At 44.4% G+C, this 18,801-nt stretch overlaps 1 protein-coding gene across 1 annotated transcript in view; it reads right to left on the reverse strand.

Annotated features, from left to right (window-relative positions):
- Positions 1 to 14,881, reverse strand: part of ERCC6 (ERCC excision repair 6, chromatin remodeling factor) — a 52,142-nt gene extending 37,261 nt beyond the window's left edge. The window contains exons 1-4 of the mRNA XM_079975094.1: positions 14,016 to 14,881; positions 12,166 to 12,286; positions 10,338 to 10,443; positions 5,370 to 6,078 (exon numbers count right to left, since the gene is read on the reverse strand). Of these exons, the coding sequence (XP_079831220.1) occupies positions 5,370 to 6,078; positions 10,338 to 10,443; positions 12,166 to 12,286; positions 14,016 to 14,431 (1,352 nt within the window). The 5' untranslated portion in view covers positions 14,432 to 14,881. The remainder of the gene's footprint in view (positions 1 to 5,369; positions 6,079 to 10,337; positions 10,444 to 12,165; positions 12,287 to 14,015) is intronic.
- Between the last annotated feature and the right edge of the window lie 3,920 nt (positions 14,882 to 18,801).

The following is an 18,801-nucleotide window of genomic DNA, read 5'->3' on the forward strand; positions in this document are numbered from 1 at the left end:
AAGTATTCATCTAGCTCCGTTATCACATGCTGAAGGGCTTTCGCATCACCCTACAGAAGTGGTGAACTTTTCTTTGGCCTAAAGGATGCATCCCGGCTTGGCCAACCCTCTGCAGCCATGGCCAAACTCGGCCCTCCAGATGTTTTGGGATTACAATTCCCATCATCCCTGACCACTGGTCCTGTTAGCTGGGGATGATGGGAGTTGTAGTCCCAAAACATCTGGAGGGCCTAGTTTGGCCACGCCTGCTCTAGGGGACATACACCAGAGGTGTGCATGGTCACCCAACATGCACACAGAATTCTCTCAGCAATTAAGCTTGAAGAAAACACTTTAGCTTTTCTTTCCAAGCCTAATTGCCAAATTACTTTCCCCCGCCGCACTCTCAAGAAAGGCTGCCCTATGACTTGTTCTCCAGTTTCCTGATACGTTTGAACCAAGCGAGTTTGTTGGCTCTTTGGTTCAGCTTTAAGAAATTGCAAGCATCGGTTTAAAATGCTTGGATTTGGATTTAATTTTAACCAGGAAACCTACAATATTAACAATTAAAATGATAATTGATCATCGATGCAGGAGAGCTGGGCTGAAGTCTTCTTTGGACAATAAAGCATCACTTTGGGAATAAAAGGCCTCCTTGGGTCCAATAATCCTTACTGGATCTTTGCCTCTTTGCCTTATTCCTGCCCTCCTCGCTGTGATTCTGTATCCTTTTAATTAATGCAGGTGGTTTAATTAACGAAGGATGGAATTTAGATACGAGTTCATTTTCCATTTAGTGCATTCCCTTGCTAGAAGATGTGATGCCTGAAAGTGGACAAAAGTTGAAAAGGGTTTTCAGGAATCCTGAAGTCAATGCAACATAAAACCTTTAGGTTGTCTTGTTAAAGCCTGGGTAATTTGAGTTCATCTGTCTTTAAATATGGGCTTCTGAAAACATTTTTATTTATTTATTATTACATTTATATCCTGCCCTTCCTCCAAGGAGCTCAAGATGACTTACACAGTTCTCCCCCCTCCCCATTTGAACAAAAGTGCAGCCAGGCACTTCAAACGTGTAGCTCACAACAGATCACAATCTGATTTTTCCAAACATATTCAGGAACCAAGCTGGGTATTTAATATAGTTTGTGTTTCTGAAGCATAATATATTTTCCATTTCAGACAGCCAAGATTCCCTTAATGATCATTCTCATTTTGTAAATTGAGACAATGAGTTACTCTTCCGATCTGGCTTTTTATGAGTTGTGTGGGGGTCGCTCTAATCGCTGTCTCCTCAGCAGATTAAACATATGCCATTAGAGTTACAAGTCTCAGAGAGCAGAGCCAGGATGATGCTGGGGATTAGGCATCTACACCAAAATGAAGGATTTTCCTTATCAGTGAACTGTCTTTCCCTGTTTCATCAGACAACGGGCCACGCCATGAGGAGCTCCTTGCTCTCCCCAGCTGGAGGCAGGACCTGTTTTAATTTGGATATAATATGCCCAAGAGGCTGGGCTAGAAAGGCACCTCTCTTGCTAATGAAACTACTGGAGGAAAAATGTGGTCCTCCAAGGTGGAAGTTGGAATCCAGTGCCACCAGCCATTCACAGGTAATAATAATAATAATAATAATAATAATAATAATAATAATAATTTTGATTCATACCCCACCCTCCCCAGCCAAGGCTGGGCTCAGGGCGGCTAACAAGCAATAATAAAAACAAGCTGAATGAATACAACTTAAAAACAAGATTAAAATACAAAAATTAAAATATTGAAATATTAAAATGCAGCCTCATCACAGGAGAAAGGAAAAAGGAAAAAGAAAGAGGGGGAGGGAATCAAATTGGCTCCAAGCCAAAGGCTAGGCAGGAAAACTCTGCCTTATAGGCCCTGTGGAAAGAAATCCTGCAGGGCCCTGGTCTCACGAGGCAGAGCGTTCCGCCAGTGTTGAAAAGGCCCTGGCTCTGGTTGAAGCCAATCTAACTTCCTTAGGGCCCGGGACCACTAGGGTGTTGCTATTTATGGGCCTTGAGGCTCTCTGTGGGGCATACTGGGAGAGGCGGTCCCGTAGGTACAAGGGTCCTAGGCCGTGAGGGGCTTTAAAGGTCAAAACCACCACCTTAAATCTGACCCTGTACTCCACCGGGAGCCAGTGCAGCTGGAAAGGCACTGGGTGAATATGCCCCCAAGGCAGAGACCCCGTGAGGAGCCTCGCTGCTGCATTCTGCACCCGCTGGAGTTTCTGAGACAGCTTCAAAGGCAACCCCGCATAGACCGAATTACAGTAGTCAAGCCTGGAGGTGACCGTCGCATGGATCACTGTGGTAGAGAAACACTGTCTCTTCTCAGTGGCATTTGGTGGTCCAAACAGTGGGACAAATCAAAGTAGCTCCCCACACATATAAGGGGGTGTTGATGATGTACCATTTGGATTCATGGCTAAATAATTTATTTTTCCTCCAAGGATCTCAAGGTGTTCTCCCTGCTCTTCAGTTAATCCCCACAACTGGACTGGGAGGAAGTGACTGGTCCAAGGTCACCCAGAGAGCTTTATAGCTGGGTAGAGATTTGAACTGTGATCTCCCAGGTCCTAGACTGACCCTCTAACCAGTAAACCACACACTGTGGCAAAAAGATGGATCAGCAGAACAACTGCAACAAAATCCAAGCAAAGGGGTGAAAAACCAGCGGCCCCCAGGCACTTTCTCATCTGTTTCGCAGCATGACCTTATTCCCCCAAACTTCCCCCCACTGCAATTAGACTTGAACAAATTGGGTGGTTTTTTTCCAAGATCAAATGCAGCGTTAGGAAACCTTTGGAGGGACATGCATTTCCCCGGACATGGCCAAACCCGTGCCACAATTTGGATGGAAATATTAGGCTTGAAGAAACAGCTTCAAACTAGATTCCCACTTTTGCATCTGGCTGCACCCACCACTGATATGAACCCCCTGGAAATTAAAAGTTTCCCTATGCCTCATCTTATTTTAATTTTCACCCACCCTGATCTAAAAGCAACACATCTCACATAATAACAAAGTTACGCTTGCATATGATAAATAAGAATGCCTATTGAAATCATTGGGACGGGTCCAGACTTGGCCTTCTGCAAAGCAGAAAGGCTCGCTTTGTTTGCAGAAGAGACTGAGATCCAGCAGAGGCTTCTGCTGGGTGAAAGAGGGTCGCCATTTTTGCTAATTCCTCTTCAGACTCCAGCATCACTTGCCACATCATTTGAGACAGTTGCCCAACCTTCTGGGACCGCTTTTCAGGGGTGGAATCAACCCATGGTCTCAACTGTTACTAGGCGTTTTGGTTAACGCTGCTTTTATGTTTTACTTGTCCAATCTACTGCTATTATGACCTTGTTCTTACGACATCCATTTCATTATATTGGAATTTTCAATGGTTTTACTGGCAGGCATTTTGGAATTTTTTGCGCACAATAAAGTGGGTTATGAATATTAGATTTTTTTAAAAAAACACACAACTGAAGTACTTAAGGTAATGGCATTCAAACCAATCTAATATGCAGCCTCCAATTTCCCATCCACACTTGGGCATACTAAGAGAAGTAAACTGCCTCCCTCGCTCTCACACCTTTCTTCCTAAAATGAGGGCTCCCTCTCCCTCAGAACAATCTGCCACAGAAAAATGACAAGGCAGAACTACTACAGAGTCCCCCTGTTTGCACGTTCTCCCTCTGGAATCACAAACTTTTAATTGGCCTTGTGTTTCAGATGTTCAGAGGAGAATCACAGCTGGCTCACTGTCAAGCTTTACAAGCGTAATATTTTCACCTTGATGCAGGACCATCTCCCAGATACAATCTTGAAAGCTTCGCTGTGGAAAGAAAACTCATTTTCTGCCTCTTGAAGTATGTGGGACTCCCCACACAGCAAAATGCTCCACTGAGCAATCCAGGAGGACTGCATCCGTCACTGGGGGGGGGGGGGGGGGGGTTGAAACTTGCCAGACACTCATCCAGTTGTTTTTATAAACAACTATAACTGACAAGGAATAAGATGCAAGCGTAAGCAAATGCCATTCCTTTAGCAAATTCACTCCACTTTATCTCCTAGCAGCATTTCCCACGGTACAGATCACCTGGGGAATGCAAGTACAAGAACATCAATGTGGGCAGCTGCAGTTTAACAGCTACAATAACTAGAGCTATGAAATTTTAGGAGATATGATGTTTTGGTGGCAATTACAATTATTGATATTTCTAAAATTCATTTAGGCTTTTATTGTAACTTAAGCAACTGCAGGAAATGTATGACTTTAGCAGGGATAAATTGTTACGATCTTAACGTTATTAAAAAACTTGTCTGGATGGATTTAAATTGTGAATCATATTAAAACTTTCAATCAAAATAAATTACTCTTGATGAAAACTCTGAATTAAAAATGATTTAATATTGAGCTAAGTCAATGGAAAAAAGTTGAGCTTTATTCAATAAAATGGCAAATATTTTACAGATTAATACATTTATTAATTCTTTAGTCCATCTCTCAGAAAGGCTATTATTTCTCCAGCCAAAAGGAATCAGTTGGGTTGTTCTCCTCGGGGGCCTAGATTAGGAGAACATGGTTTTTCTTTTAAATAGTTTCAGAGGTCTCACAATTCTGTCTTCTACCAGCCTAGCAATGGGCCAATTTTGGAATAAAAATTATTCTGTGACAAGGTAGATTAGCTTTCAAAACAACAACAACAACATGTGGTTTATTTTAAATTAAGTCTTTTGATTTAAAAAAACAAGTGCATTCACTTTCATTTTTCTAGAAGACAAATCCTTTGAGTAAGCGCAACTTATCCAGCAGAATAGACTTCATGCCACTACTGAGTGTTGTGGCACCGCAATCACCCAATAGTGGAGCTGCACAACCAACACAGGCTGCAAATCACTACAAGCACTTATGCTAAGACTTTTTGAAGCAATCAATCAATCAATCAATCAATCAATCAAAGGAATAGAGAGAAGCAGCAAAAGGGCAGTCAAAGGAAGGCCCCTAAACAGAACATCCTTTACCCTGTTTGAAGATGAAATTCTGCCCACTGGGTACTGTACTTTGCACCTCCATATTTAATGATATATGTTTACTTATAGAGTACCCTGTTAGTCATTCACACATTACAATATCCAGGCTTTTTTGCACTGACTGGGAATATACATCTAATTATTTCATTGGGATAAAAAGAGCTCTCCAAGAAAAAAATGAAACCACAGCATATTCTGATATTAAGGATCTTCTGTTCTGTTGCCCAGCTGTTAGTTCTAAAATGTAGGAGGCATACAACAGTCTAGTTTTCGTATGTATTAAAAAAAACCTGGAATTGCCACTAGAAATCTTTGGGTGGGTGTTGTTGTTTTTTACTAACCTTAACCTTTGTTTATAGTAATCTTCATTGCCGTCATCTCTACATTTTTTAATTCTCTTTTTCCCAGCAATATCATCCTCCTCTTCATCAGAGCTTGGGAAAAAGTCGTCATCCCCAACATCTTCTTGAAATTCGTGTGTTAATGAAAATCTCTTTCTCCTTGGCAGAGGTTTCACTTCATAATCATCACCATCATCTTCTTGAAAAAATTCATCTTCCCCGTCCAGACTGCCAAGCTCTTCTTCATCAGGCCTGTATTCCGACTCCTCGCTGTCTTCCCGTTGCTCCTCTCCCTGTATCTCATTGTCCTTAGGAAGTCTGGCCTTGGCCTGAATCTTAAGAACGTGGTTCTGAAGCTTTCTCATGTGCTTCTTCAAACGGCTGTCCTTTTTAGGCCGGTTTTTACTCTCGGTTCCTTTGCCTTTTATGGGACATACTGGAGTTTTGATCAGATTCTTCTGCGAATGAGCTTTCTTCTTGGTCCCCTTACGAACTGAAGGCCTCTTCCTTTCAAATGAGAGTTTTGCTTGATCTGCCAAGTATTTTTCAAAACCAGCTCCTTCATCTAACATTATCCGACGGGGCTTCTTCTCTTGGCTCTGGAGTACCTTTGTTCCAAATGGAGTCATCTGTCCAGTTCGGATGAGGTTCTCCCATTCAGTTTCCTGGGCTGGCATAAGCATGCTCCCAAGGGATGAGGGACCAGGTTCTACAAAACACAACACCCCCCCCAAAAAAAAGATTAAAAAGATCTATACAGGACTGCTTTCCCTCCAACAGAAACATATACAGTGGTACCTCAGGTTACAGATGCTTCAGGTTACAGACTCCGCTAACCCAGAAATAGTACCCCAGGTTAAGAACTTTGCTTCAGGATGAGAACAGAAATCGTGCGGCGGCGGCAGCGGGAGGCTCCATTAGCTAAAGTGGTGCTTCAGATTAAGAACAGTTTCAGATTAAGAACGGACCTCCGGAATGAATTAAGTTCTTAACCCGAGGTACCATTGTATGTGGAAAAAGACAAGTGCACCCATTTATGTCAGTGTGAAACAATCTTCAGGATAAAGCTATTATCCTGAGAGTTCAAATGAACAGATCTGTTATATCCTTGTGCTTTATAGAAGGAACACAGGGCAGAGAGGTGGGGAAACTATAAATGTAAAGAAAGTCAATGCACAAAATGGCCGGAAACCAAAATAGAGACTTGACAAAAGGGGGGAGAGAAAGAAAGAGAATGGAGAAAAAATAGCAATAGGTGCAGACAGACGGGTGGCTCTTACAGATGCTTAAATGAAAGAAGCTATAGGACTGAAAGTGGGAGAAGGCAGACATCTAGGGGTCATCATTGTAAAAGTGTTACCAGAAGCCAAATACAGTGGTGCCCCGCAAGACGAATGCCTCGCAAGACGGAAAACCCGCTAGACGAAAGGGTTTTCCGTTTTGGAGGCGCTTCGCAAAACGAATTTCCCTATGGGCTTGCTTCGCAAGACAAAATGTCTTGCGAGTTTTTCTGACTTTTTTTCCCTTTCCCCCCCTTTTTCTAAGCCGCTAAGCCGCTTATCTATTTATCCGCTAAGCTGATAAGCCGCTAAAAGCCGCTAATAGCGCTAATCCGTCAATGGGCTTGCTTCGCAAGACGAAAAAACTGCTAGACGAAGAGAATCGCGGAACGGATTCTTTTCGTCTTGCGAGGCACCACTGTAACCTATTTGGAGCACATGGTGAGACAATACAGCATAGAACATGGGTAGGTAAACTAAAGCCCGGGGGCCGGATCCAGCCCTATCGCCTTCTAAATCCGGCCCGCAGACAGCCCAGGAATCAGTGTGTTTTTACATGAGTATAATGTGTCCTTTTATTTAAAATGCATCTCTGGGTTATTTGTGGGGCCTACCTGGTGTTTTTACATGAGTAGAATGTGTGCTTTTATTTAAAATACATCTCTGGGTTATTTCATTCTTTTTTTTCCTTTCAAAATATAGTCCGGCCCCCCCACAAGGTCTGAGGGACAGTGGACCAGCCCCCTGCTGAAAAAGTTTGCTGACCCCTGGCATAGAAGAAACAGAAGACCAATAAATTTTCTTTAGAGTCAGTTCCTGAAGTTGGGGCCAGCTCCCTCCCACTGAGGGAGACCTTCCACGGACTTGGGTGCACTGCCATCAATATGCGGATAACAAGCAGAAATATTTCTAATTTTTGTCTAATACCAAGAAAGCTGCTGATACCCTAAATTCTGGGGAAATAATGGGCTGGATGAGGGTCAATTAATTGAAGTTTAAACCAGAAAAGGCAGAAGTGCTCCTGGCCAGGAGAGAAATGGACTCTGTTAGAAGGATTCAACAAGTTTTGAATGTGCTAGTATGCCCCTTGAAGAAATAGGCTTTCAGTCTGGGGGTGTGCCTGGATTTGACTTTGGATTTGTATGCCCTGGCTGTGGCTAGGAGCACTTTTGCCCAACTTATGCTGGTGTACAAGATGCACATGTTCCTGAATCAAACCTGGCCATGATAGCACACATCTTAGTTACTTCTAAACTGGATTACGGTAATGTAGCCCAGAGGGAAGTCAACCTGGAAAGGCAGCCCATCTAGGAGAAGGAAATGAAAACCTGAAGTTTACAGCATGTATCACATTAAAAGAAAATGTTATGAAGATGGTATATAGGTGGTATATGACACCAGTAAAATTAGCAAAAATGTAAAAAACTTGTAATAAATGTTGGAAATGTAAGGAGAAAGAAGGTACATTCATGCATATGTGGTGGGATTGTAAGAAAGTAAGGGGGTTTGGGGAGAAGATATATAATGAACTAAAGAAAATGCTAAAATATAGCTTTGTTAAGAAACCAGAAACCTTCCTGCTGGGAATAACAAGAATGGAAATAAATAGGAGAGACTGTAAACTTTTTCAGTATGCAATAACAGCAGCAAGAACATTGTTGGCCCAAAAATGGAAACAAGAAGAAGTACCGACTCTGGATGAATGGAGAACAAAATTAACAGATTATGCAGAACTGGACAAATTAACTGGGAAAATTAGATTCCAAAAGGATCACAGGTTTTTTGAGGACTGGGGAAAACTTACAGAGTATTTGAAAACTGTATGTGAGGAATGTACAACGCTAGTGTGCTTTAAAGAAGCTTTGTGAAAATATAAGGAATATTTTAAGAAGGCAAATAAGGACAGAAATATAGTATTTAATGGCAATATTAAAATTAAGGAATGTGAAGACAGGATTTTAACTACGAATGATTGTCAGAAAAGTTGAGGGAGGTCCAATAAGCTAAAAAATGTGATGTGTAAATTGATATGATTGGAGTTCTTTATGGAAAAATTTTAACAAAAATTTATATATATATATAGAAAAAGGAAATCTCTCATCTTAAGCCTCCACTGCTTTGCGGGATATCTTTTGAAGAAGAAAAGAGTAAACCCTGCACAAATCCAGAGTGGAGACCCTAAGGTGGTTAGACGGCGCCTTGTATGCCTCCAGCAACTCCTGCAGCTAAGCTGGTGCCAAACATATTTCTCTGCTTTTCTTTGGACCACATCAGTGAAGCTGAATGGGGGATCAATCTCTGCGTAGCTCAGGACCTCCACACACACACAGTTCAGGCTTGTGCCCCAGGGAGGTCACTTCAGTGTTGCTAATGCAGCCATTTGACTTCACTTCTGGAGGCACACTCCATTGTCTCTTGAGACAGACGGATGCCAACAATGTGGTCTACACTGGACTTACTTTCAAGGGTCCTGGAGAGGTTTCCATTGGTACAGAATGCAGTAGCTAGGATGTCAATGGGTGCTTGCCCTCAGGACCATATGACCCCTACTCTGCAACAACTGTACTAGTTGCCAATTTGTTTCAGAGCACAATTAAAGGTGTTGATTTAGCTTTGAAGCCCTAAATGGCTTGGGTTCAGGTTATTTTGAGGACTGTCTCCTCCTGCATCAGCCTGTCCACCCCCTAAGATCCAGTAGAGAGGCCCTTCGGTGAGTTCCAACTGTGATGTGCGCACGATTAGGAGAGACAAGGCCTTTTCAGTGGCTGCACCGAGACCACCTGATGAGGTACATTTGGCCTTTCCTATTCCGTCTTCTTCTGTTTGGTGAAAACTTTTCTGTTCTGACAAACTTCTGTCTTGTTGTGCAGATTGTCTTTTCTGTGGTGTCTTTATCTGCTGAATTCAACTCTGTTTAATATGTGTTTTTATTGTTGTATCATGAGATTGTAACATTTTTATTGCTGTAAATCAGTATGAGTGATGCATATGAATGAGAAGGGTGGTATATACATTCTATAAAAAAATGAATAAAAATAAAAAGAGCAGCAGAAACCTCAGTAAGAATGCTTTCAACAGAGCAGAAAGGACTGACAAGACATAAGGGCAAAACTTCCAATATCTTTGCAAAACTTCAGTTCTCTAATTTAATAGCCTGTTCAATGCATGCTCATTGATACTTAAAAGGTGGTAGATTGCAGCTGGAGCTGTGAGGAACAGAAAGTGACAGCTCTAACAACAATGCAAAACATACCTTTGTGCTTGTGTTTACTGCATATAATTTTCTTTCCACATATTAAAAATTGTGAATGTTGATTGATTGAATTACATCTTTCAGTGAAATGCTATCATGGTGTTTGTCAACTTAAAACATCATTTTTTCTTTGCAGCTCAGCTAATTTGATTAACAGTTTCAATTTATTAAGAGCAAAGCTCTAGCGATTCTAAAGAACAACCATCCCTTCTGAACTGAACCAAGATTTATTTTCATCCATGAAGATTCCCATACGAGTGCTCAGATGAGCAATTCTGCAGGTGCAGAAAATTAAAACAGTGCTAAATCTCTCTAAAAAAACAACTCATTGAAGTTAATAAACTTGGTGTATTTTTTCCAAGCGTAATATTAAAAGTTGATTTCAAATGAAGGTATTATACCAAGATGACCCAAATAAATGATCGCTTTCCTTACCAACATCTTCCTCAAAGTCAACACCATCTATTTCACCAGAAATTTCTTCTCCAAGAATTATCTGAAGGCGTCTCTGTTTTGCTTTGATTTTTTTCAACTGCTGCTCCTGAAATCATGAGAGAATACAGTTTAAACAGAGTAGAAAATTATCTGGGTTATATCCAGTTATTCATGTTGTGAGAAGACCTATTAAAATAAATGGGCTTAAATTGGTCATGTCCACTGAGTTCAATGGAGTATGACTTATTAGGATTCAACCCTATATTCTCAACTATGACAACAAATAGCAAGACAGAATGGGAACAGTACTTGCTTCATAAACATAATTTGTAAAGCTCACTTAAGTTTTCATTCAATTCCCAAGGGGGAAGGAAAACAACAACATCTACTTCTCAGGTGAACAATTTGCATTTGATATGTATAAATGTAAAAAGAAATATAAAAACATGTTTGCATGTTTTTACAAATACAACAACTGGGATAACTACAAACACATAGAACCCTAAAATAATAAACATTTTACTTAAAGCCAAGTTTAAAAAACCAAACTTTTAGAACATGCTCAAAATAAGATACAGTGGTATCTTGGGTTACAGACGCTTCAGGTTACAGACTCCGCTAACCCAGAAATAGTACCTCAGGTTAAGAACTTTGTTTCAGGATGAGAACAGAAATCGTGCAGCAGCGGCACAGCGGCAGGCCCCATTAGCTAAAGTGGTGCTTCAGGTTAAGAACAGTTTCAGGTTAAGAACAGACATCCGGAACGAATTAAGTTCTTAACCCGAGGTACCACTGTATTATGTGTTTAGTGCAGCTTTGTCCAACCTGATGCCACCAGATATTCTGGACTAAAACTTGCATCCGCACCAGGCAACATGGCTGGTGCTGATGGGAACTGTAATCCCAAACTCCTAGAGCGCACCAAGTATGGAAGGACTCGTCTAGGAGAACAGTATTCCATGACAGAAGACAGCCAAGAGAATGCCCCTCTTTCTACAAACCCCTGAAGGATTTATGGTTCATAACTTCAACTTGAATCAAGCCCAGAAGGCAACACAGAGCCTGCACACATGTGCCAGCACTGATACAATGGGTAGAATTCAATATCATGCTATGAGGAACATTTCATCTGTGCAAGCACTGCCACTTGCCAGATGGAACAATCCCCCTGTCCCCTACTGTTCTTGGGGCTCCACCAACCCCAACTCTGAGCCAATTTTGGTGGGTGCAGGGGAGATAGGATGGGGGAAGGCACCATTCCATCATTCCACAAGTGGAAGTCCTTGGACTTAGGGGCAAACCAATCTATTTGTTGAATCTGAAGGAAATAGAAATAATCTGACAGGAGGAGTGACAGGAAGAGTCTTCCCCTTCACCACTGATAACGAGTTTAAAGCACAAAACAGCTTAAGGGAACTGCAACCTACACCTACAACAGTTACAGTGGAAACTCATGTTACGGATGGGATCCGTTCCGGAGGCCCGTCTGTAACATGGAACTGATGCAAGCCGAAGTGCCGCATTTTCATGCAGCACAATTTAGTGCTTCTTGCGCATGCACGAGCGGCGAAACCCAGAAGTAACCCATTCCTGCAGCAACATGGAAGTACCAGAAAAGGGTTACTTCCAGGTTGCCACAGAACGCAACACGAAAACATGTAACCTGAAGTGGACACAACATGAAGTTGAAAAATAAAATAATCTGACTCATTTAGCCAGAACCAGCAAATTAGCTTCAGTGAGACTTGTACAGAGTTCTTTAAGATACTAACTTAAAAAAAGATTTAAAGGTGATTTAACACACTTACAATTAGGAACTTCCAGTTACCTTGTTGTATTTTTGCCGCTTCACAGAATCTAGTTTTCTACTAATATCTTTATTAGTGGCAGCTTGTGGAGTAAATTGCTCAATAATTGTAGCGATTTGTTTCAAGGATGTTGTACATGACCTGAAAACACAAATCTAATCATCATCTATTGAGCACCACTGAGTAGCTTCAAAAACTGAATACAGATAAAAGCATATTCAACGCAAACACTCGGGAATGTTTAAAACTGAAAACCCAATATTGTTTCTATAAATAGTAGCTGAAAAATAGATGCTCACAAAACCTGCAACTTTGAAGATATGACCATCAGAAGACAATGGTCCCTAAAACATTTTTACTGTGTTAGGAGGAGGAGGAGGAGGAGGAGACGCTTGGTCAATGAAATCTCACTAGAAATTATTTAGATTTATTTCAATTCTTATGGGACGCGGGTGGCGCTGTGCGTAAAACCTCAGTGCCTAGGACTTGCTGATCGTAAGGTCGGCGGTTTGAATCCCCGTGGCGGGGTGAGCTCCCATCGTTCGGTCCCAGCTTCTGCCCACCTAGCAGTTCGAAAGCACCCCTAACTGCAAGTAGATAAATAGGTACCGCTTTATAGCGGGAAGGTAAACGGCATTTCCATGTGCGGCACTGGTGCTGGCTCACCAGTTGCAGCTTCGTCACGCTGGCCACATGACGCAGAAGTGTCTTCGGACGGCGCCGGCTCCCGGCCTCTTGAGTGAGATGAGCGCGCAACCCTAGAGTCGGTCACGACTGGCCCATACGGGCAGGGGTACCTTTACCTTTTATTTCAATTCTTGCTTTACATTAAGTATTTTAGAGAAAATTGAACATTGATCAGTGGTGCCTGCAAATCCCTGCATTTGTCCACGTGGCTTGATTTCAAACTACACATGTAATGGAGAGCACTTCAGCTGACATCAGGTAACTGACAGGTAGGCAGTCCTACCCACCTATCAAAACCGCTTGAGGGGTTGGAGAGGAAGTAAAAATCTGGCACTTCACCTGAAAAAGATTCCCCACTCCTGCTTTGGGGCATTAGCATGAAGCAGGAAGAGTAATTCAGGTGAAACAGAACTGCCAACCTTCCATATCCCAAGGCTCAAATCCTTCTCATAGAAGAGAGAGCAGCTACAAATGCAATCTTGAGCCTACCAAAATTCATGACAAAGTATGCACTCACTTCAATGCAACACAACTGCAGTCTAAAATTTTAGCAGCTGGCTGGTAATCATGCAAGCAATTAAGAAAGCAAAACATTTCTTCCTTTCTGTGAAACTGTGATGTTTTGGCAATGCTTTGTAAATCCACTAAAGGGGCACTGTTCAGATTTTCTTCTGCCAGCTCTGGTCCACAAGCTATTTCATAACCAGCCTGGAGAAGCTCCACTGGCTTACCTAGCATAAATGATCAGTGGATTTCACCCAAATATTTATCTGAGCTAGCTAACCAGAATGGTTGGGTTCTGAGTACTTGTGTAAATACTGTAAACCTGTTGACATTTAGTGGACTGAAATATATTTTGGAGTATGTTGGCAGTTAACTAGGACAGGGCTTTTAGTTTACTTGATGAAATGTGTCCTAAGGCTGCTACAAATGTGCCATCAGTAGGGTGAAATTCAATGTAATGTTGAGTGGGCTATGCACACAGGGAGCAAGGTCCATTCGTGCAACAGGACTTTCTTCTAACCTTCCAGAGCAGATTTAAGGGGTGTGGGGGCACAGCACAAAGAGAGGGAGAAGACTTCAGTCTGTACATGCAAGACACAGTTGAATCCTGTCCACAATTTCTACTCCCCATGATATGTATACCCTTCACCTTGAAGTAAAAAGAAGTAACTCAACTTACCTCAAGTCATCCAGTACAGATTGGTATTCTTTTTCTGCATCAGCAATTTGCACCGCCTTGTTTGCTTCATTTATTGCATTGTCTACCTGCTGAAGAACTCCTTGTTCCAATACATCCTGGTCATACACATCAACTTCCAGGTCTTTGAGTTCATCTGCCTGAGCACCACGTGCCACAGACTGGATTTGCTGCCTGTCGATGAGCAGCAGCGGTCCCTTTCTCAGTGCTCCAGAAGACGTGCCTGCCACTGCAGGTAGCTTGCTTTCCAAGGCAAGAGCTTCCAGATGGTCTCCCATGTGACCTTCACTAGGAGGAAAAGCACCTCTTTGTTCAGCTTCCATTAGTCCTGTATTACCTGAATCACTCCCAACAGAAACATGATTCCCTCCTTCTGGCTGATGTTTTTCGGCAGGCATCTTCTGCTCATAAAAGAATTACAGTTTTAAGTTCTGAAGCTTTTTGACTAGAAGCAGGCAACCAATAAAAGTTCACCTTCAAGCAGGATCTCAAATTGGTCCCATTTTCTTGGAGTGGATGGGTTGAGTCAAGGGGTTAGACAATACGCCTTTCTTAAGCACCTTCAAGTATTTAATTTCAGCCCCCAAATCTCACCACAAGCCGCTCTAGTATTGTAGAGCCTGACATTCAAACCCCTCAAAGTGAATCTCATTGGCTAAATCACCCATTCCCAAGCCTTGGTTCCCAGGGAGCAAAACCTCTCATGCAGGTTCACCGAGAGGACGGCAGATGATAAGATTTCAACAGACTTTGAATATATACGTATAGTTTTAGTTCTGTGAATGATTAATCCTTTTCAAATGATTTCTCCTCCCATGCTTTCTTCAGCTGTTCTTATCTTTATCTCTGAGTCTCTATTGGGGTAAAAAGGTTGGGTATAAAACAAATATATAATAAAAATTCCCTTGGCACAATAAAACTACCAAGACCTACCTTACTTGGCAGTTATACAGCCCTCTGTATAACACGAGCTGTGGGCAATTCTATATAGCAAACACGAACTTTTGGTGCAGCAGCGGCAATTTAAAAAAAACGCTGCAAAGGGAAACTCCACCCCCCCACCCCAATTTAAACCCTGAATTTAAAGTCCCATGGGGAACAGTGGGAAGAAGTGAATACAGGCCGAGGTTGGGTGGCCATCTGTCATGAATGCTTCAGCTGAGGATCCTGATGACTCTCAAGATTGCTTCCAACTGTATGATTTTCCAACCCTGCTGATCTGCCCTGGGCGGGGGGACAGGGAAAGGAGTGGGGAGAGGGAGGAGGAGAGGAGGGGTGACAGCAGGCCTGGGTTATGTATCAACACATCACCCAGGACTGGTTTGAGGGCCAGGTGCTGCTTGCCTGCACCTGACTCCCTCCTCTGCCAGCGCCTGGAGGAACAAGCTGCATCAACACAGGGCCAGGCCTGACAGGGCTTGTCCCTCCCTCTGCTTTCCAACATTGCCATGTATGTGATGTTGGGCTTCTGTTGAGAAGCCGACATCACCCAGCCTTAGGTGAGAAGAGGCATGAAGTGGGAGAGGAGAGGGATGGGGGAGGAGGAAGTGCAGGAGGGAAGCCCTGTATCAGGAAGTTGTGTTGTGTGTGGTTTTTTTAATGTTTTAGTATGTTCTGATATAGCACATTAAAGTGCAAGTAGATAAAGGTAAATGGCGTTTCCGTGCGCTGCTCTGGTTCGCCAGAAGCGGCTTAGTCCTGCTGGCCACATAACCCGGAAGTTGTACGCCGGCTCCCATGGCCAATAAAGCGAGATGAGTGCTGCAACCCCAGACTGGACCTAATGGTCAGGGGTTCCTTTACCTTTACGCTACAGTGGTGCCTCACAAGATGAAAAGAATCCGTTCCGCGAGTCTCTTTGTCTAGTGGTTTTTTCGTCTTGCGAAGCAAGCCCATTGACGGCTTAGTGGATTAGCGCTATTAGCGGCTTAGCAGCTTTTAGCGGCTTTTCGGCTTAGCGGATCAGCTGATAAGCGGCTTAGTGGCTTAGAAAAAGGGGGGGGGAGGGAAAAAACCCCGCAGGAACTCGCAAGACATTTTCGTCTTGCGAAGCAAGCCCATAGGGAAATTCGTTTTGCGAAGCGCCTCCAAAACAGAAAACCCTTTCGTCTAGCGGGTTTTCCGTCTTGCGAGGCGTTCGTCTTGCGGGGCACCACTGTATATGGTAATTTATGGACCTCATAGGTCTCTAAAGCCATTTGCCACTGTTCCTGTATGTAGGTTTTATTTTTATTTTTTTATCTTATATCTTGGAAATGTACATCCAGTTGTTATTCCTTTAACAAAAAAATGGGGGGGGGGGCAAAAGAGTGGGGCCCTAAGCCGTAGCTTGTTTAGGTAAATCTGGCACTGGTGGCGAGCAGACCAGAGTGACACTGGGGTATAAGGTAAGGTAAAGGTAAAGGTACCCCTGCCCGTATGGGCCAGTCTTGACAGACTCTGGGGTTGTGCGCCCATCTCACTCAAGAGGCCAGGGGCCAGCGCTGTCCGGAGACACTTCCGGGTCACGTGGCCAGCGTGACATCGCTGCTCTGGCCAGAGCCAGAGCCAGAGCCGCACACGGAAACGCCGTTTACCTTCCCGCTGGTAAGCGGTCCCTATTTATCTACTTGCACCCGGAGGTGCTTTCGAACTGCTAGGTTGGCAGGCGCTGGGACCGAGCAGCGGGAGCGCACCCCGCCGCAGGGATTCGAACCGCCGACCTTTCGATCGGCAAGTCCTAGGCGCTGAGGCTTTTACCCACAGCGCCACCTGCGTCCCTAAACAATAACATTATTATTATTAATATGATTAGGGAAAGGGGGAGGGGAGGGTACAAGTGGGATTAAGGAGAAGGGTGGGGGAAGAGGGGAAGGGAGTGATAGAGGTAGAAGAGGGGAAGAGAAAGGAGATGGAGAGATGAGCAGCGTGGAGGGGGCCGGTTATGGGACCCCCTCGTGCCTGGCGTGCTCTGGTCCAGTGTTTCCCAACCTTGTGCCTCCAGCTGTTTTTGAATTACAACTCCCATCATCCCTGACTAGCAAGACCAGTGGCAAGGGATGATGGGAATTGTAGTCCAAAAACAGCTGGAGGCACAAGGTTGGGAAACACTGGTCCATGGGGTCACGAAGAGGCCGACACTCTTCCGACCGCGTTTCCCTGCCCCCGCCCGCCCCCCACCCCAACCGTGGGCCCAAATTTCCTCCCAACCGCCCCTCGCCTCAGGCGCTCTGGCGACGAGGGCCTTCCCTCAGCGCCTACCAGCTCGGCCGCCACCCCGCGGCGACGAAGCCGCGCCAGGCCCACCAAGCCCCCCACCCCTCCTCCTCCTCCTCCTCCTCACCTTCCCCCCTCACGGAACAACCGCGCGGGCCTGGCTCCAAAGGTTCTCAAAGCGCACGGGCGGCCGGGGGTGGGTTTTGCGCACGCGCGCGTGGGCTGACTGACTGACGGGCGGAGGGAGGGAGGGAGGGAAGGAGGGGCGGGGCGGGCTCCTGGCTCCGCCCCTGCTTCCGGTTCGACCCGCCCAGCTGCCCGGGATCGCGAAGGTTGTCATCTGGGCCACGCGGCGTCTCCGGTGCTTCTTGGTTGTGGCTATTGTGGCGGCGGGGGCTTTTCGCTTTGGAACTCCCTGCAGGCCCCATCGCCGTGCAATTTTTTGGAGGCCTTAACTAGTTTTCTTTGCTGCCCTGTTGCTTGTCAAACACCTTACAACCTCCACCTCTGTGGAACATAGAACTATCTTATACAGAATCAGACCACTAGTCTGTTTCTGTACTGGCAGCAACTTTCCCACCGCTTGAGCTTGAACCTACAGTCATAGCTGTCAACTTACAGATTTGAAAATAAGGGACCAGCAGCTTCGAAAATAAGGGATCAGCAGCCAAAATAAGGGATTTTCCCAGCACAGGTATGTTCGACTTCTGAGCCCCTCCGAGCCAAAGGCAGAAAGCCCAGCCAGCAGCCAAACAAAGCCTCAAGCGGTGGTTCCCACAGCGCAGCAACCCGGCAAAGGGGATGCAGCAAGGAAAACACCGTCACCTCTCCGCTGGGAAGCGCTGAGCAAAGGCGAGTCCCCAGGCAACGCAGCCGATTTGATCGGCACAAGGCATGCAAGCTCCACCGCCCAGTCATTCTTAGACTCCTTACTGGGTGAGCAATGCAGCCAAGCAACACAGTTGGAGCCTCCTTCCTCCCTGGCCGGCAGGGAGGGAGAGAGAGGAGCTGCTTCCTTTGAAACCCAGGAAATTTAAGGGATAGCATCAATAAGGGACAGCAGCAGGACACGGCGCTGGGATAAGGGACTTTTCCACCAAACAAGGGACGGTTGGCAGCTATGCCTACAACTAGTGCAGAACTCAGCAGCTCAATGGCCACTGTTGAAAGGATTGCACTGGCTGCCAGTTAGCTATTGTTAGTTCATAATTTCAGTGTTCTAGCCAAAGGCCATGACAAACCTGTAGCAATAATATTAATGAAATAATGTAGAACATGCATCTCTACTTATAAGCCGACATCCATGAAGTACGAGAGAGAAGATACCGGAGACACCAACAAGCTTAAATCTAGCTTGCTTTCAGATTAAGCCTCTGAATCACCAAAAACAATTGATAGTGATTTTATCTAACTCCTTTTTTCTGATTTATTTATTTTTTAGCTAGCGCATAGAGCAGGGGCTGCAACCTTTTCCAGCCGTGGGATGGTCCACCGTCCCTCAGACCGTGTGGGAGGCCAGACTATATGAGTGTGTGTGGAATGAACGAATTCCTATGCCCCACAAATAACTCAG

Source organism: Podarcis cretensis, assembly GCF_951804945.1.
Source record: "Podarcis cretensis genome assembly, chromosome: 5".
Lineage (NCBI taxonomy): Eukaryota > Metazoa > Chordata > Lepidosauria > Squamata > Lacertidae > Podarcis > Podarcis cretensis.